Source organism: Xiphophorus hellerii, chromosome 18, assembly GCF_003331165.1.
Source record: "Xiphophorus hellerii strain 12219 chromosome 18, Xiphophorus_hellerii-4.1, whole genome shotgun sequence".
NCBI lineage: Eukaryota > Metazoa > Chordata > Actinopteri > Cyprinodontiformes > Poeciliidae > Xiphophorus > Xiphophorus hellerii.
The window spans coordinates 34,160,996-34,181,876 of NC_045689.1; the positions used below are offsets into that span (position 1 = coordinate 34,160,996).

Here is a 20,881-nt window from a genome sequence, read left to right on the forward strand (position 1 = left end):
CATCAAGTTGTGAGGGGTATCGGTGATTATCTCCAGTGGCCAACAGGCAAGAGGCAGAGTCACCCTGGACAGGTCGCCAATCCATCACAGGATAACACAGAGACTCCTTAGGTGTGTGTATGCACACATGCACACACCTAAGGAGAATTTAGAGAGATCAATTAACCTAACAGCCATGTTTTTGGACTGTGGGAGTACCAAGAGAGAACCCACACATGCACAAGGATAACATGCAAACTATTTCTCATTTTGGCTCAATTAAAGTCTGTATTCTTGCATCATGTTTATGGCCAAAACCATCCACATTTGGTTACTTACACCTCTTGTATTGTTGTTGAAGCTCAGTCTGTCACAAACAGAAAATCAGCTAAAGAGTATGCCTAATAAAGTGGCCCATGGGTGGATTTGCTTGATGCTTCCTTCCTCCACTTTTTCTTTTGTTTGGTAATTATGGAAAAGCCAGAAGTCATAAATTGGAGTTTGACTCACACAGAGAGAGTAGGATCTTGGAGAGTAATTTTTGTTTCCATGACAGAAACATCCAGATTCTGACTAACTCCACTAAACCTTATTTATGGCAGCTGTTTATTCAAGTAGACATTTTGTTTTGTTGATCATTTCTGTCATCAGTAATGTCGATTGAAATGATTGCACAATTTTGGCTTGCCAGTCATATTTAGTTGAAGTGAAGGTTTTTTCCAGAAGTCATTCCCAGTTTTAGATAGAAGTATTCATCCTCAGATTTATCCTGACTTCTTGTCTTTTAACCACTTAATGTAAATGCATTTTACTTCTGCTATGAATTATATACAGTTTTTTACTATTTTTCTCAATAAAAAATCCCAGCCCCAAACCAGATGTGTAGCAGTAGTTTTATTGCATAAGTATTGTGTAGACAGAGAAGGCAGAGCTCTGTTTTCTTGACCGTGAAACCATGGAATCTAAGCTGCATGAAGGAAGTGAACACACCAACAGAAAAAAAACATCAAATTATCCAAGCTTTCTGATTGTTTTATGTATTGTACAGAACTACAGTATAATCAGCAGAAGTAAATTTTGCAACTTCATATCCAGCTACGCATTGCTACATAGCTTCACACAGATTGCATCCTAAATTCAGGGTGCAGCCTTCAATTTCTAGGAATGCTGTAAAGGGAACCAGACTATTCTGAATGAATCATAAAATAACTTTATTGTGGCTTGTGAAAAAAACTCCAAAGCTGAGTTAGAGCTGCAGAATGGGCTGCTGTGTCAGAGTGTGTGGCTGATATACATATATATATAAAACATGACGGAAGATGTTAAACTTTTGTATTCTGTAAGACTTGATCATAACCATAACTGTCTGGATGAAAATGCTTGAATCTCCAAAGTAAATGCTTGGAGCTCAACTCAATGGAAAAAAACAAGTTGGAACGGATCGGCATCAATTAGATAAACACATGACATCCTCAGAAAAGGCAAAACGATAGAACTTATAAAGAACATGTTGACTTATTATTATTTTTTTTACAATTAGGTGGGACAAGATTTCTCCCAAAGCGCTGGTTCCCCCTGAGCTCACCAGTCCAAAATCCCTTTCATTTGCTATAGAGCAGAGCGATGGCATTGCAGATGCCTACGTCATTGTAGTTGAAGTAGCAGAGTCCGGCGAAGGTGACCGTGGACAGGACGAAGAGGCCTGCACTGGCGAGCTTGACCTTTGTGTCCCCATGGACATAGTCCGTTAACACCTGACCCAGACCCCTGCAACGCAAAGACCAGCTGAGGTCAGACACAAGCAGCCACTGGAAGACCAGTTAACAATCTCAGACAACCTTTGAATGAACAAACTGAAGCTTCTGATGTGTTGCTGGACTACCAATAGCAGCTGATAGATCTTATGGCTGAAACTAAGAGAGATGAGTTGATTGCTTTATTCAACAGACTCGTGGTCCACAAAGACATGATACACGACAACACACAAAAATAAAAGTAAAAATAAAATCTTATAAAAGACTTGCATATCAATGATTCCACAGAGCCGACTGGTATCTTAGTGCACTGACAGAGGGATGTGAAAACATTACAATAAGACTGTTCAAGGAGCTGCACAAATGACACAAACTTGTATATCAAATATCTAATGAGTGCCTGAAATGTTCTGACATGTGCATTACAAAACATCCCATTTGCACTGCTGAATCTGGGTTTCTTGAGGAGAATTCTCAGGGATTCATTATAAGCAACCTTAAGCTTCTGCATGCTAGCTTTTTTAAATTTACACCACAGAGGAGCTGTACACAAGGGTGTACAGTAAGCTTTGAACAGGCTTATTTTTACCTCATCAGTGCACATATGAAATTTTCTCCCCAGAATGTTTGCCTGGGCGTACAACATGTGACACTGCCGATAAATGTCATCATCGTCACAGACCAGCTCTGTGATGTAGCAATCTCTCTTTGATGAGAGATTGCTGAATCTCTCAACAAACGTACCTGGAGTGTTGGCGACATACAATACAGGTATGATGCCAAGACTCCAGGCAACATAAATAGTGTTGCCTTGATTGCACCGAGGTGGTCCACCAGGGTTTTGTATTAAAAGATCTTGAGTCTTGTTATAAGTAAAATAATCTGCCAATGGAACTAGAATTCTTTTTCCCATTAAAATTAAGGAATTAATGACTTAAAACAAGCTACTATTTCTTGCTGAAAATTCACCTGTAATTTAGTTTGTCTTATTTCAAGTGTTCTTAGATATTTGCACTAAAAGCTATAGAAAATACTTAAGATTTTGTGTTTTTGCAGTGTGTGATTTCTACACTGCCATTTCCACGCTCTCCAGTTCATAAAGCCTTTGTTATCATTACCAACAAAGGCTTTTGAACAAAGTATTAAATAAATATCACTAAGCATGTTCAATTCGGTTTCTCTCTGTTATTTCACATTATTTTAAACTTATTTGTTTTGGTTTCTTCCTAGGTATGGATTACTTGAGTTGTTACCAATATATGATGAAAATGTCCTGTCAATATCACCTTTAGAAAAATGTTTACTGTGAAAAATTGTGATGTGTTTAGGCCTGTCACGATAGCAAATTTTGCTGAGCGATTAATTGTCTCAAAAAATTATTGCGATAAACGATAATATTGTCTGAAGACCTTTTTACACTGATTTAATGGAAATGACGTAATAATGCAGGCGATTTCCTGCCAAAGATAGATATACTTTATTTTCAAAAGAACACTTAACACTGGAACTGATAAACAAAATAAGCAAAACAACCAAAAACAAAATGGATTCTCAGTCTCTATTAACAAAAAATGTACTTGATAAAAACTAAACAACATAAAGCCAAAGTGGAAATAAATACTGCATTCAACCAAAAGAGTGCAGATTATCAAGTCTGTATAATATGTTGCCCTTCAGTAATAATTAGATTTAAATAGAGAAGATGGGCACATCGACTACCTGATGCAATAGTTCACTCTACATGATTTTTTGCTCCTATTTTTCCCCTTATGACAATCTTAGCACGTTGGTCTTTCTAAGATTGTGTGGTGTTACCGTAGATCGTCGCTGCCGCTCCGATCTAAATCAGGGGTTTTCCCGACTGGGAACTTAAGCAGCCTGTTAAATGTGACAGGTAGCCAATCAGAAAGCGCGGATTCTCCTCCGTGTTTTCTGAGGGGAAATTACGTCAGGGAATCCCAAACAGCTGACACGGCGCAACCCAAAGTCCAGCGGACATTGGAGATGATATGTGGAAACAGCATTAATGTTTATTCAACATGCAAAGAATATAGAAATGACAAGGGGAGGAGTTGGAGCGAAATTGCTACCGCAGTTGATAAACCCGGTAACTTTTCAGCTGTTCTTCGTTAACGTGACGTAAATAGGTTCTAATGATTTTCATTCAGTCAGGACTTTACGCTGACACTAGCCACATGCATTGCAGGTAGACTGTAGTAAAGCATTGATTAATGCCTGGTTTTAAAATTAGTTCACTGGACTTGTAGCCATTATTTTGTGCCCATTGTTGGACACCACACGGCAGGAACGAACCCGATCGAACAGTTATACCTAGGATTTCTGTCGGCTAATATGTGGTCTGTCAGGTTTTAAAAATGGGCCGACAATCGGCCGACAGCTCTAAGATCGTGTAGTGCGCGCTGGGCATTATACTAAGGAAATGAGGAAGGGAGGATCAGTGGAGAGCACCGGAGTTGAGCCTTTTTTCATTCGGTGTCATCAACAGAAAGAGAAAAAGGCCGGAAGAGACGATAATGCCGATAATTGAAATGACGTCGATAGTTTTAATTTATCGTACGATTAATCGATTTATCGTTTATCGCGACAGGCCTAGATGTGTTTAATATTTTTAACATTGTATATTTCTAAATATCAGTTATCGACCATGACGGCACTATTAACATCTGATATTGATCCATCCATCTTCTTCCGCTTATCCGAGGTCGGGTCGCGGGGGTAGCAGCTTCAGAAGGGAGGCCCAGACTTCCCTCTCCCCGGCCACTTCTTCCAGCTCTTCCGGGGGAATCCCAAAGCATTCCCAGGCCAGCCGAGAGACATAGTCCCTCCAGCGTGTCCTGGGTCTTCCCCGGGGCCTCCTCCCGGTGGGACGTGCCCGGAACACCTCACCAGGGAGGCGCCCAGGAGGCATTCTGACCAGATGCCCGAGCCACCTCAACTGGCTCCTCTCGATGTGAAGGAGCAGCGGCTCTACTCTGAGTCCCTCCCGGATGACTGAGCTTCTCACCCTATCTCTAAGGGAGAGCCCAGACACCCTACGGAGAAAACCCATTTTGGCCGCTTGTATCCGCGATCTCGTTCTTTCGGTCACGACCCAAAGCTCATGACCATAGATGAGGGTGGGAACGTAGATCAACCGGTAAATCGAGAGCTTCGCTTTTTGGCTCAGCTCTCTCTTCACCACGACGGACCGGTACAGCGCCCGCTTGACGGCAGACAAGATCCCGAGATACTTGAACTCCTCCACTTGGGGCAGGACACACCCCCCGACCCAGAGGAGGCACTCTAACCTTTTCCAGATCAAGACCATGGCCTCGGATTTGGAGGCACTGATCCTCATCCCGGCCGCTTCACACTCGGCTGTGAACCGCTCCAGTGAGAGCTGCAGATCACGACCTGATGAAGCCAAAAGGACCACATCGTCTGCAAAAAGCAGAGATGAGATCCCAAGGCCACCAAATCGGATCCCCTCAACACCTTGGCTGCGCCTAGAAATTCTGTCCATAAAAGTAATGAACAGAATAGGTGACAAAGGGCAGCCCTGGCGGAGTCCAACTCTCACCGGAAACGAGCCCGACTTACTGCCGGCAATGCGGACCAGACTCTGACACCGGTCATACAGGGACCTGACAGCCCGTATCAAAGGGCCCGGTACCCCATACTCCCGGAGAACCCCCCACAGGGCTCCCCGAGGGACACGGTCGAACGCCTTCTCCAAGTCCACAAAATACATGTAGACCGGTTGGGCGAACTCCCATGCACCCTCCAGGACCCTGCCGAGGGTGTAGAGCTGGTCCAGTGTTCCACGACCAGGACGAAAACCACACTGCTCTTCCTGAATCCGAGGTTCGACTATCTGATGGACCCTCCTCTCCAGGACCCCTGAATAGACCTTGTCAGGGAGGCTTAAGAGTGTGACCCCGCTATAATTGGAGCTCACCCTCCGGTCCCCCTTTTTGAACAGGGGGACCACCACCCCAGTCTGCCAATCCAGGGGAACTGCCCCCGATGTCCATGCAATATTGCAGAGTCGCGTCAGCCAACACAACCCTACATCATCCAGAGCCTTAAGGAACTCCGGGTGGATCTCATCCACCCCCGGGGCCCTGCCACCGAGGAGCTTTTTAACCACCTCGGCGACCTCGTCCCCAGAGATTGGAGAGCCCAACCCTGATATTGATATTGGCTTAAATTTTCATATTGGTGCATCCCTTTCAATAACTTTTAAAAGACTTTTACCAAACTAATAAATAGTACATGCTGTTGGATGATGCATTGTACGGATACCTTTCAAGTCTCCTGCTTTGGCCAGGAAACTACCGTATTTTAGCCCCTGCCATGCTCCTGTATTATTTTTCCTGTAAATATCCCATTGTTACATCCAAAAAGGGCACAACATATTTGAGGACACAGGCTAAAATAAGGGTTTCCCAAAATTGTTTTAACTCTTTTAAGTTTTTTGTTGGTTCATCTGCTTTGATTTTCTGTGGAGGAAAAAAGAGAGATAGTTAAATACCCTCAATTCCCTGTGTCCCCCAAAAAAGAGAGGAAAAAACAAAACCCCAAAAGTATTAACAGAAAATCTACCTGGTGAGCCGATCAAAAAGAACAAAATGGTACAGCAAGGGGCCAACCGTCAACAGGGCCGTCGAAGCCCCTACTAGTACCGGACTAAAGCAAAAAAAGAATCTACTGCAAAGAAAGAATCAAAAACAGGACAACCGGTCCCACCAGGCCAAAATCACAACGAAAACAGCAAACAAACAAAGGCTAACAAAAATACCGCATGGCAGGCTGGAGACGTCAGCTGCGGCCGACAGCTACTGGAGACATGTGCGCACCGCGTCAGGACGCATCCTCAGTGGAGGTGGAGCGAGCGGAAGGGCGGCTCTCTCCACAAGTTGAAACCCAGCCTATGCATAGGCGGGCCAACAGCGTCACAAATTAACCAAATCAAGTTAATTACAAAAAAGGAATTATCCAAACTCCAAAATATATTAAACAAAAAGTCATTCAATAAACAAGTCAATAAACAAAACAATCTAGAAAAATAAATAAAATTATAATGTGCCCAAAGCACATAACAACCTCCACCCAAAGACTCTGAATGGGGATTGATATAACCCATAGAAAAAAAAAACTCAACCCATTTACAGAAAAAAAACAAGACTAGAGTCGAGAGAGTGCGTCAGCAACTATGTTGCCAGAGGAAAAGTTTTTGAAGAAACCCCTATAGCAGACCTGGGCATCTTACGCCCGCAGGCCACATCCGGCCCTTTGTGTGTCCCTGTCCGGCCCGAGTGAGGCCAATCATAAATTACAAAATAAATTTTAAAACGTATCTATGTCGAGTGTGCAATACCACTGTGCTGCTTTTGTTTTGAAAAGCGTTATTTGTATTACTTCCGAGTGGACGTATGCGCGTGCGTGATTTTGAGTGAAGGTGAACAGCGTCAATCACAAATTACAAAATACATTTTAAAAAACATCTCTGTCGTGCATGCAATACACCTGTGCTGCTTTTATTTTGAAAAGTGTTATTTATGGACGTATGTCCGTGCCTAACCTGTGAGTGAAGGTGCACAGCGACAAGTGATGCCCGGTTACCCCCAAGATGTCCGCTCACGCTAAAAAAAGAAAAGTTGATGACGAATGCCGTGTTTTCAACAAGACATGGACTGCCACGTATTTCTTTACAGAAATTAAAGGTAAAGCCGTGTGCTTAATTTGTGGTACACAGGTTGCTGTGTTTAAAGATTATAATTTGAATCGCCACTACACGACGAAGCACAAGGATAAATACCGGGATCTGTCTGATGAAGAGGCGCGAGGATGGTAAAACTGCAAACCCAAAAAAGACTTTTTACCAAACTTCACACCCCCAGAAATGCAGCCGTCAGGACAAGTTTCGTAATTTCTCACAAAATCGCCAGAAAAAGTAAGGCGTTTTCTGACGGAGTGTTTATTAAGTTTATTGCTCATTGGACTCTGTTGCGCTGATATGCCCGGAGAAGAAGGGCGCATTTGAGAACGTGTCGCTCTCCAGACGCTCTGTAACGAGGCGGATTGAGGCCATCGCTGGAAACTTGGAGCTTCAGCTGAAGAACAGAGTGGCCGACTTTGACTGTTTTTCTCTGGCTTTGGATGAGCTGCGATGTACGTGACACCGCCCAGCTGCTCATCTTCTTGCGTGGGACAACTGCAGACTTTCAAATCACGGAGGAGCTGGCAGCCATGCAGTCAATTAAAGCGACAACCACAGGTAATGACTTGTTCACAGAGGTAAATGCGTGTTTGGACATGTTAGGATGGAAATGGGGCAAGCTGGCAGGTGTGACAACAGATGGTTGTTCAAATCTGACGGGGAAAAATGTTGGACTTTTAAAGAGGATGCAGGATAAAGTGACAGAAATGAACCCTGTGCAGAAATGGACATTTTTGCATTGTATTATACATCAGGAAGTGTTGTGTAAGACAGTGTTAAAAATTAACCATGTTGTTGATGCTGTAATTAAAACAGTTAACTTTATCAGAGCGAGAGCGTTAAATCATAGACAATTTGTTGCACTTTGGAGGAACATGACAGTGAACATGGTGACATAAGCTACCACAGCAAGGTCAGGTGGCTCAGCCTGGGCAAAGTACTGAAAAGTGTCTGAGACCTGAGAGACCAGATTCAGAATTTCTGTGGGAAGAAAGGACATGACATCCCAGAACTTTCAGATGAAGACTGGGTGGCAGACCTCGGATTCGCTGTGGATGTGACTGCACTCATGAACGAACTGAATGTCAAACTGCAGTGCAAGGGCCTTTTTGTGTATGAAATGTACAGTGCAGTGACGGCTTTCATGAGAAAGTTGCAGCTTCTCTCAAGCCAAGTGAAGGACAACATTCTGACCCACTTGCCAACACTAAAGGAAGCCACAAGATCAACCGATCACCTCCACAAGTACTCAAGCAAGTTAGAAGCACTGCATGGAGAGTTTTTGAGGCAATTTCAAGATTTCAAAACTATTGAGAGTGAACTGCACATGGTTTCTTCTCCCTTCAACTGCAGTGTGGACAATTCACCAAGCGATGTTCAGATGGAGCTCATTGACCTGCAGTCTGACCTACTTCTGGCAGAGCACTTCAGGTCAGTCTCACTGCTGGACTTTTACTCCTCCCTCAAAGAGGAGAACTTCCCACACCTGAGGAGGCGTGCTCAGAGGATTCTGGTTCTCTTTGGATCCACCTATGTATGTGAAGAGACATTTTCAGTGATGAAGTTCAACAACTCCAAACACAGATCCTCTATCACTGATGATCACCTCTCAGCTGTCCTTCACATAGCCACCTCAGACATTCAGCCAGATTTCAATGCCCTTGTTCAAGCCCAGAACAGACTGGATTATTCACACTGAAGAGGTCAAATGAGGTGGAAAACATAACGAGTTATTGTTTGTTGTATTTCTATAAACTTGTTAAGTTGTTTGTTGTTTTTCCTTGTTTGTGGAACAAAGTTAAAGTGTGAATAATTTAAAAATAAATTGCAGTGATTCAATGATTGTTTTTGTTTTCCTATTTCAATTTCACATAGCCTAATATAAATATTTAAGGATTAAGAGTTTAAATAAAACCATCAAAAGCAATCTGCTTTTGTATAAAGTTAAGTTAGGTTAAATTAAATTATTATTATTATTATTATTATTATTATTATTTATCTTACGGTATATCAAAAATAATATTAAGCAAAATTTAATTGGAATATTGTCAATGTGGCCCTTCAGCAGTGCTCCGGTTGCTCATGCGGCTCCTGGTAAAAATTAATTGCCCACCCCTGCCCTATAGCAACCAACCATTGCTAGATAGCAGCGTAGCTCAGTACGAGTGGTGGGTACAGGAACAGACAAAATAGCCTCTACTTTAGCCTCAACGGGGCGCACTTGACCTCCCCGCACCCTTTTTCCAAGATAGGTGACTGTCGCTTGGCTGAATTGGCATTTAGAAAGATTAACCGTCAAATTACCCTCTCTCAGAAATGCAAAAACAGATCTCAAATGTTCAACGTGCTCAGCCCACGTAGCAGAACAAATCACTAAATCATCCAAATAAGCCTCACAGAATGATAAACCGGACAAAACCACATTCATTAGCCGTTGAAACGTTGCTGGGGCGTTATGCATCCCAAAAGCCATCACCGTATACTGAAGGAAATCATCGGGTTTGACAAAAGCGGAAATTTCCTGAGCTCGTGCTGTTAAGGGTACCTGCCAGTATCAATTCAGCAAATCCAGTTTAGTCACAAACTGGGCAGCCCCCACATGATCCACACAGTCCTCCATACGTGGTAGAGGATAACAATCCGGCTTAGTCACCCATTTACCTTCCTGAAGGCCGTACAGAAGCGGTCCTCTCCATTGGCTATAATAGTAAGGAGGCATGGCGAACTCCACGCACTACTGCTTGCAACAGCAAGTCTATGTTTCACCATGTACTCCACCTGTGTTTTCAAACGGCCTCTCTTGTCCGGGTTCACTCTGTAAGGATGCTGTTTAATAGGCTTGGAATCACCAACATCAATATCATGGCTGAGCACACGAGTCTGAGTGGGAATGTCTGTAAACAGCGACCTATAAGACTGGATCAAATTAATGACATCAGCCTGCTTGGAAAAATCATCTTGACAACCTCTCTTGTTGTCAAGGTGAGACAACAAGAGAGGTAAGTTTTCCAACACCTCCGAATTTGGAAACTTTCCTTCAGTGACAGCCAGGAAAAAGACGTCACCTTCAGGTTCAGCACTGACAGCTCCTCCCGTGCGTCCGCACCTGCGCTGACGTATGCGTCAGCTCGTTCACTGGAAACACAACTGATAGCTTTATTCAGAGAGGAAGCACGCTCGATGTAAGGCTTCAGCATATTATTATGACATAGGCGTGACGTCCGCGTCCGATCAGGAGTAGAGACCATATAATCTCTATCTCCAACCTTCCTCTTGATCACATAAGGGCCACTGTAGCGTGCTTGTAAGCTGGAACCAGGAACCAGAAGTAACACTAACACTTTGTCACCAGGCTCAAAAACTCTCATGGCCGCATGCCTGTCAAACAGAGACTTCATTTTAACCTGTACAGTTTTAAGATTTTCTTTGGCTATCTCGCACGCACAGCTCAGCTTCAGTCGAAAGTTACTGACGTAGTCCAATAAATTTTGGTCAAATTTTTCACACAACCACTTCTCTTTCAATAGCTTTAAAGGACCACGAACAGTGTGAGCAAAAACCAAGTCCGACGGGCTAAACCCCAGAGACTCCTGAACCACTTCCCGTATAGCAAACAGTTGTAAATGTACTCCTTCATCCCAGTCCTTTTCCAACTCCAAACAGTAGGTGCGAAGCATTGTTTTTAACGTTTGATGGAAACGCTCGAGTGCTCCCTGACTTTCCGGGTGACAAGCGCTGGAATGACAGTGCTTTATGTCAAGTTGATTTAAAACCTGCGCAAATACTTTAGATATAAAGTTAGATCCTTGGTCAGTCTGCACAACCCGAGGTAAACCAAACAAAAAAACTTCGTTAATGCTTTCATCACTACTGGCGTAGGTATTTTACGCACCGGAAAAAACTCTGGAAAACGAGTGGAGGTACACATCACTGTTACCAAAAACTTATTCCCCGCTTTGGTTCGAGGCAACGGACCCACACAGTCAACCGGCACTCGTTCAATTGGTTCAGAGATGGCTGGAATGGGATACAACGGAGCGGAAGGAATAGTCTGATTGGGTTTTCCAGATACTTGACAGAAATGACACGATTACAGTAGTGCACGACATCACCCTTCAACCCTGGACAAAAGAAATGACGCAAAATGCAATCATAGGTTTTTCTTATGCCAAGGTGACCAGCTAGTGAATTATAATATGCCCAAAGCACATAGCACCCATGTTATGGCGTTTAGTCTAACCCCCCCCCACCTCCTGCCTTTGTTACTCGCCCCATCCTCCCCTCTCCTCCGCTCTGACAGTAGCACCAAATTTTCCAATATTCTAAAATCCAACACTTGACAGGTATGATTGTAGGTCTCAAATGGTGGAAGTTCTTAGTTTTGACTATCAGATTTTTCAGTATTTCGCCGGTCAGAAACTATTCAGAGGAAATTTGTGGATTGTGATCTCTTTTTAACTATTGTACATTTCTACCCAAAATTCTGTGAAACAATTCTTATTAAACTTCCCCAGAGTAAAGTCTGGTGGCAGCTAGTCTTACCAGTGTCCATGCAGGGTGAGAGCAGCAGCCAGGGAGTAATCGATGACTGGCCCGGGACTGAAGTACGCCACAGGACCCAAGGCAAGCAGGGCGATGCTCAGCACTCGCTCTGCTGTCCAGTGAAGAGACGCGGCTTTGGAGTCGGAGCCCGCTGCAGAGCAAGGCAGCACATGTGTTATCCAACTTCAGAACTTCACTGAAGCTCAGCATAAAATTCACACAGCCACTCATTTTCAGTCAGATTCTGTTCACATTTTTGAATTTCAATCAATCCTGCTCACAGACTGCTGCTAGGTCACGTTGGAGAGCAGCAGCAGAGCAGTGACTGGAATGGTGATAAAATATGAGCGGCTGGGTCGGCTCAACATCACAACCATTCATTTCATCTTCTGAGGCTTACCAGTGAGAAAGGAACAGAACACGCTCTAGCTTCATCTGGTGGAAATTAGCATGACCAGTTTCTCTGGCAATGTAAGCTGATACCAACAGGATGAACATAATGAATAGTGTGTGCAAAACTGTCACTGCATTCAATATTAGGGTTTCTGTACAAGTGTGAACTCATGAGACTTGGAATATATGAACAATTATGTCCAGCTAACATTGTAATTCACAGCCCTACTGCTGAACTAGTCCTAAACTAGATGAAAGGGAGCATGATGTGACCCAGACCAACATACACAGTTCACCACAGGCATATTTCAGTCTTCTACCTTCAAGATGAAAAGGAAATGAAAGAAAAAAAAAAAGACAAGGTCCTTCCTGTGATGTAAACCCAAATGTGTTGTTAACCACACAACCAGATGGGCACCTACATTCAACACTTTTCAGCTCTCCGTGAAGTACAAGTACTTATGTACAATTTTCATGCATCTGTACTTTATTTAAGTAGATTTTATCTTGGATACTTTCGACTTTACTCCACTACATTTTACCGTAAGTATCTGTACTTTCTACTTCACTACATTTCTACAAAAACGTCACGTTGCTCGTTACGTTCAAGTCGCATTGCGCTTTATTCCGTTAAAATGTGAAGTTCAGGTTCTTAAGGTGGGGCTGTAAAATCCAAGCAATAACTTGGACAACGTGTGTCTGTTGTTACCCATCACCTTCCCCTTTCAGTCACACGCGGCGCTCCAAGACATGCGCAGTGATTTTCTCTAAGCGGGAAAAGATGTCTGTTTAATCGTCAATAATAGCATATCGCTTCATAAATCATTAGATATGGCGACATGTAAATTCAGCAGCGCTTCGCTTTCACAGATGGTGGGGACTATGTCCAACTTTTATCTCACTTGGAAAAGAAGCTTAAAGAAAGGTAAGCTATGTGAACAAAGCTAGCTGTACAGAGACACATATGTCGCATGAAAAAACATTGTCACTCATTTTGCTTAATTGTTGTGCGGAGGTGTTGACTAACTTGTTGCATATATGTGGCAACGCTGTGACCAAAAGTCTGATATATATATATATATATATATATATATATATATATATACTGTATATATATATATATACATTTCTGAACGATCCAATTCTTCTGAACGACTCTTACATTGCAGTAGTTATTATTTTATTTAATTAATATATATATAGATTTATTTAATTGGCGAATAAATAAAACAAGAATGTAAGAGCAAGAAGAGCATGCTCATTGCTCTTTGATTGTTTTTGTCACCCGTCATGGTGGCAGATGTTCCAGCGGGTGAGGGTGAGAAGAATCACAATGCGCTCCTTCTGCTTGGTTACTTCTTGCTTGTTGCGCCTTGGACAGTGTTTATAGTTGAGCGTTGTTTACCATTAGGGCATTGTCTTAATTGCTATGTGTAATGGTGCAGATAGTTGTGGTTTCTGACATGGGCAATAGGGGCAAACGCCCAGGGCATTTTCTTTTTAGAGATGGCATGAGACCACTGCGGTTTGTAGCACAGAAATGGAAGCAAAGCGGAATGAAGAAGAGTTTGAATTGATGATATTGGTTAAACTTATTTCAGCTCTAAGTATTTAATATCTATGTGTTTTTATGGGAATGTGGATCTTTCAGATCAATTTGAGAAGCAATTTTGATCATATTTCACATTTTATTTCGTCATGTGGCGGGGGGCGCTGGTCTTGGTCTTGGGTTAGGTGGTCTTGACTACGTCCTTGGTTGCATGTAAATCTAGATTTAAATCGCGTCACAGAGAGTAAACACAATACAAACATGCTTTATCTGTGGCATTGTTCATTAAATGTATTGCTGATGTATTGAAATTAAATACGATAGCTACAGTTAATGACATTGTATTAGCAATTACTGTAGGTATTACATTCAGCAAATGCTTTTACTTTTAATACTTAAGTATTTTTAAAAGCCAGTACTTTTTTACTTTTACTTAAGTACAAATGTTAATGTGGTACTTTCACTTTTACTAGAGTACATTTTTGTCTGTTTATTTGTACTTTTACTAAAGTACATTGTTCGAGTACTTTCTCCACCACTGGAAGGCACACTCTTTTTTCCTCTGCTCCCTCTCTACCTATCTTTTCCCTATTTGCTCCGTCTCTGTGCTGCTTTTTCTAGCCTCTCTTTGCACATCCTCCAAATCTACAAATTATAGAACTGGTCAACTGGTCTCTCAATGCAATTGGTCAAATTTTTTGCAACAAGACGACTGGGCAAAGGATAGCTTATTCTTAGATAAGACCACCGTGCCTGGGAGAGCTGGTTGCACAAGGTTCATGGACTTACTGCACACAAATCTCAAGACTACAGATGCACACTCCCTGATTTCACTGCCTTTTGCTGGCCGCATGTCTGAATGTTCCTGTATTTGCTGGGGTTCTGCCTATCCTTCCTGATGTTATCATTTCATCACCCTGTCTGCCTGTTTATTTTATTCTAACTATCACCTGAAGAACATTTCCAGGCTTAAAGGACTAATAAACGAGGAAGACCAAGAGAAACTCCTGTTAGTTTATAAATTGTGGACTACTTATCCTTATTATCACTTGAACATTTCCAGATTTAAAGGACTTATATCAGAGCAAGACTTAGGAGAAACTCCTGTTGATGAGTACTTAGCAACCCAGGACAAGAATCAAACATGGAGAACCAACATTTAGCTTTATCCTTTACTAATCTAAAACAAACTTAGAAAATACTATTAGCTTACAAATTGTGGTGTGCTTTAGCACCAAAATACATTAAAGGCTTATTGTTATATCAACTTTCCAACCACTCAGGCCTTCTTCTTCAAGTTTACTTAGCCATCCAGAACAACTGGAACATTTTAAAGTGTAGTTTTTCTTTTGCTGTGCTTGTTTTTCTTTTATTGTGCTTGTGTTACTGTTTTTGTTTATCTTCTAATCCAAGTAAAGCACTTTGAACTGCCTTGTTGTTGAAAAAGTGCAATATATTGGGGCGTGCTGTGGTGGCGTAGGGGATAGCGCGACCCACGCTTGGAGGCCTTGAGTCCTCGATGCGGCCGTCGCGGGTTCGATTCCCGGACCTGGTGATGTTTGCCACATGTCTTCCCCCCTCTCCCTCCCCCTTTCCTGTCAGCCTACTTTCATATAAGGGACACTAGAACCCACAATAGATCCCCTGGAGGGGAGAAAAAAAAAAAGAAAAAGTGCAATATAAATAAAACTTCTTCTTCTACTACTAATGCAGCAGAGCATCAACACTCTGCATTTCCTCAAACCTTAGAGCACCACTCAGGATTTGAACTGTTTTAGCAGTCACTATCATGCTGTCTGAGCTTGAGAGTGACTGTCTCTGATTCAAATCTCAGAGGTTGATCTGTGTATAGACCTGTTCCAAGTCTGTACCACTGTAGAGTTGACTGTCCACCACTGACCGTAGAGAGGTGGTGACGAATGGATCCTTGCAGTCAGGGGTTGGGGCTGCTGCTCTTTGTGAAGGACGACAGCTGGCCTAGCCAGCAGGGTGCTTTGGTAGAACAGAGCTGAGGAGGGAAAACAGAGGAGATGCTTTAATCGGACACCAGTTCTACAGGTATAACACAAAACAGTAGAGGTTTGCAAAATGCTTCTTCCTTCAGTTTTAGTATTTTTTTCTCTTGCCATCAGAAACAACTTGGTTCTCAGGAGGCTGGAAGATTAACTAGAACATCATAAAAATATTCAAATTAAGCAAATTAGGACATGATGATCAGCGAAAACAAAGCCAAAATTTATAAGCAGCATGAGGAGAGGCCATGCTTATCCTTGCAGGGTTCCTATGTCTAGGATTAGAGATGAACCAATCCAATATTAATATCTGTATCAGTCCTGATATTGGAAAATATTCTAGATCTGGTATGGCATACTGTCTGCCCTTTTGACAATACATCATAAGGGCAGATCTATTCAGTCTAATTTGATGCTTTGTGCTCTGTGTGACGTTATGCTTTATTATTTATTTTTCATTTTATATAGAATTACTAATTGCCCTTTCTGAACCATGTGAAAGAAGGTTTGGTACAGTATATTTTTACATGTTTGACAAGCAAGGTAGTCAACTTATGGCTTTTGTCAGTTTATTTATTTTACATTGGCTGTTCTACATCTTATGGGACCAATCTTATGAATAATGGTTCCACATGGGACCAAGTATTTAAATGTACTGCACTGCTGAAGAGTTATGAAATAAATTTGTAATTCAGTACTTTTATGTCTGTCTTTGAAAAAAGAAATGTTTTAAATCACTTCAGAACTATTTTTCTGTATTGGATCAGTATCGCCTGATACTAAACCTTAGATATCGGTATCGGAAGTGAAACAGTGGATTGGTAGATATTCAACAATCATTAGTGGTGGACAGATGATCAATCAATCAACACTGGGAGTACCAGGGTTTCGACCTCTCCCCTGAAGTCCCGAAAGAGGGTCAAAAGACCTGAGTCCAAACTGACGATTCTGATGGCTCAAATTAGCATCCCTTTTTCAATTGTAAACATGGCCATTGACCATCAGGCCAGAAAGGAGGAGTGGAAAATCATGCAAAACTGGGTATAGCTAAAATAACCAAATATAGCTAAAATCCTTCAGGTCAGTCGACCCGTCTCTGGGCTCCAAAGGTAGAAATGTTAACATAGGACCCTTCTCTGGTACTCACAGTGTCAATCAATCAATCAAATTTTATTTGTATAGCACATTTCAGCAGCAAGGCATTTCAAAGTGCTTTACATCATTACAAACACAGAAACACAATGCAACATAGAATCAATCATTAAGTCAAGTTCCATCAATAGATTTGTAATTGATTAGATTTCAAATACAATTCTAAACAGGTGGGTTTTTAGTTGAGATTTAAAAGAAGTCAGTGTTTCAGCTGTTCTACAGTTTTCTGGAAGTTTGTTCCAAATTTGTGGTGCACAGATGCTGAAAGCTGCTTCTCCTCATTTGGTTCTGGTTCTGGGGATGCAGAGCAGACCAGAACCGGAAGACCTGAGAGGTCTGGAAGGTTGATACAATAAAAGCAGATCTTTAATGTATTGTGGTGCTAAGCCGTTCAGTGATTTGTAAACTAACAACAGTATTTTAAAGTCTATTCTTTGAGCTACAGGGAGCCAGTGGAGGGACTTTAAAACTGGTGTTATGTGCTCTATCTTCCTGGTTTTAGTGAGAACGCCAGCAGCAGCATTCTGGATCAGCTGCAGCTGTTTGATTGATTTGTTGGACAGACCTGTGAAGACGCTGTTGCAATAATCAATACGACTGAAGATGAACGCATGGATGAGTTTCTCTAGATCTTGTTGAGACATTAGTCCTTTAATCCTGGAAATGTTCTTCAGGTGATAGAAGGCCGACTTTGTAACTGTCTTTATGTGGCTCTGGAGGTTCAGGTCAGAGTCCATCACTACTCCCAGGTTTCGGGCCTGATCGGTGGTTTTCAATGACAAGATGATACCGACTTGTGTCACTGAACCTGAAGTCAACTGATTCAAACTGATGACTGGGACTTTTGTCATCACTACTGTCATGTGACCTATGACTTTAAAACAACAAACTTGTTGAAATTTCTATGAACTGACAAAAGTCACAGTTATAGAAATTTCAAACAAGCATATAAAATATTTAAATATGTAAAGATAAAGTACTTATTGATTTGTATAAATTCACAAAACATCAGCAGATTGTACTGCATTGACATGGTGCTTCACTGCAGTAGTCAATCGGGTTTCTATGGCTTCAAGAGGCCAGCAGAGGGCATTGTTCTTAGAGGCTCCAGCTGCCAAACCAGCTTGGCTTAAAGAACCAGTCCTATGGCACAAAATGATACCAGGCCATTATTCCACTGCTGTGTCTGATAGCTAGTATGAGGTGTTTGTTTTAATATGCTGTGTGAAGTCACAGTATTTATACACGAGCATGTTTAAAACCTATATACCTCACAGTTCAGCTAAATACATCTACTCCTGTCCAATCTGGTACATTTCCATAGTGGGAATATTATGAGAAATTTTTGTACGGAAGCATTTTAAAAAGCCATCCATAAGAGGAACGTTTAGTGTAAAACATGGTCAAAAACGGCAAAGAAGGAAGCTGAGCAAAAACACAGCAAACACGACGACACCCGACATGGCTGGACAGAGCTTTAGGTCCAAATTAGAGATAATAAAAAATTATTCATTTCTAGATTAAATACACATATCTAAGGTAATTATTATTAAAGGCATAACTTAACATTGAAACTGGGATATTCTTTGACATTTTAAAGTCTGAATTGTGTAGGAGAAAAAAAAATAAGAACACGCAAGATTTCTAAGACAATGCAGTCAGATATTTGAAACAAAACCTGCTAGAATCCCCCAGGTGAAGGAGATGTGGATCTGGGCTGTTTCTCCAGGTGAAGGAAATGCCACTTTGGAAAATATCCAGATGTACAAATAATCTACCACTTCAACCTAAGAAGACTTCTGGCATTTTTGTCTTCCAAATGTTTGACTTTATAATCTAAGAAAATTTTCAAGTAATTTCTCACACAATTTTCTAAGTTTATCACCCAGAAAATATCTTGTTTTAATAGTGTGCCTTTAATTATGGAAGCCTTTTTTTCATGCAAACATGATTTTGCAGCATCAGAGAATATCCAAGTTTTTTTTTGTTGTAGATGTATAAAAATAATCTAGAAATTTTTCAGGGGAAAATGTACTCCTCCATGGTTACATTATGTTTTCTTTTCTTTTATCTACAATAGCCCTAATAGTCTGTCATAAAACAGCAGATGAAAATAAAATACAGACCTAATAGAAAATAAAAACAATCAAGTGAAGAATATGGCCATGATTTTTTAAACAATTTAGCCACAGAAAGCATATAACCTGGAATGGATCAGCACGCATCCAAAACCTATAACTTTATTCAAATTCAAAACTACTTCATGTTATGACTAAGGTATAACACGGTTGGTTCTGGGGATCCATTTTGTTTGGTTGGGTGAACAAACTCCTGCCTAAGACCAGTGGCTGTTAGTGATCAGTCGCGCACTGCTAGTAAATTGTTTCGTGTAACACGGAGCAGAAAGCTAACGTCGTTTCTCCCTACCTCCAGTCGGAGGTGCAGGTTGCTACAATCGACAGTAGCTACGCAGGCACACCCAAGTGTGAGCAGAAAATGATTCGCAAGTGAGCAGAGAGATTTGCAAATGTTTCCAAGTACCTTGTTGAATCTATGCTACAAAGGATTAAGGCAGTTCTGAAGGCAAAAGGGGGTCCAACCCAGTACTAACAAGGTATACCTAATAAAGTGGCCGATGAGTGATGAAAGATGCTAATTATCATTTTGACTATAAAGCATCAGGCCATTACAATAAAAATCAACAATCACATTAAACCAGGGAGGCATTGTTTCATTTACTATACATCTACTCATGACTTTATTTACAAAGCTGCCATCTTACCTGATACAAGATAAAAAAAAAAATAAGGTTCAATCTTTTCATTGGTCTTAAGATTATAATTTTAACACATTCATCATACCAAAATTACAGATTTCCCAGGCCCAAATTGTCAATACTATTTTAATCAAAAACAAATGTTTAATTTCATCATATACTTCTCCAGCTATTCCTGCAAGGATCAGACTTTCAACACAGAATTTGGAAAATCCACATAATTGTATTAAAATGGATGAATGGGTACAACTTTTATACAGTGGGGAATGGGAAAGTTCTGGAAGAAATTGTATTTTATGCTCCTATTATCGTATTCCATAACTGTCAGAGGTGGAAAAATAAATCAATAACTTCCCATCCTTTTCCAGAATGTGAGAAGTCCCTGTACCATTGCTTTCTAAACGCATGCGTGTCGCGCTATACCCTAGATGTCATTTCATCACACTGGCCGTTTTAACATCACAACACGAAGTCCCGTTCCTTAGAGCTGAGACGGGATTTGAAGCTGTAATATTAAGAGTTAGCACTTTCTAGCTGTGCGCCTGAATTCCTCTATTTTGTCTCGTGAACTTGACAACAGACCCTATCGGCCATTGTTTCTACGTAACCTGCCTGAGCACCTCATTGGTCCTTTCTTCGTGTCCTTCTCTCGCTCTGCTGTATTCAGGTTAGCGCTGGTGCCCAGAAAACCCACACACCTGGAAAACAGAGAGCAGTACTCACGTTTTACACCCCGACGACACACAGAACTCAATCTGACGATGGCCGCCATGATGACTAACTCACCAAGGTCACCACAGTTACCCGGATGTAGTTTCGGAGTTGTTAAGTACAAAGCTGTTGAATGTTTAAAGAGATGACTCACTCCGCTCTAAGTTCTGGCAGGAGGTTACTATCGATCAAATGTACAAAAGTACTTTGTTCTTTTACACAAGGGTATCTACATTAGCTTTCAGTAATTCAAGCTAAATAAAATGGGCCAGAAATCTACAATAGGACTTT

At 41.5% G+C, this 20,881-nt stretch overlaps 1 protein-coding gene across 1 annotated transcript; it reads right to left on the minus strand.

Moving 5' to 3' along the window:
* Nucleotides 1-855: 855 nt before the first annotated feature.
* sdhdb (succinate dehydrogenase complex, subunit D, integral membrane protein b) lies at nucleotides 856-20,706 on the minus strand. Its single transcript, XM_032590643.1, has 4 exons — nucleotides 20,603-20,706; nucleotides 15,840-15,947; nucleotides 11,998-12,148; nucleotides 856-1,746 (listed from the first exon to the last, which is right to left on the minus strand). Exons 1-4 carry the CDS (start codon nucleotides 20,649-20,651, stop codon nucleotides 1,581-1,583), a joined length of 474 nt encoding a protein of 157 aa, XP_032446534.1. The 5' UTR covers nucleotides 20,652-20,706; the 3' UTR covers nucleotides 856-1,580.
* Between the last annotated feature and the right edge of the window lie 175 nt (nucleotides 20,707-20,881).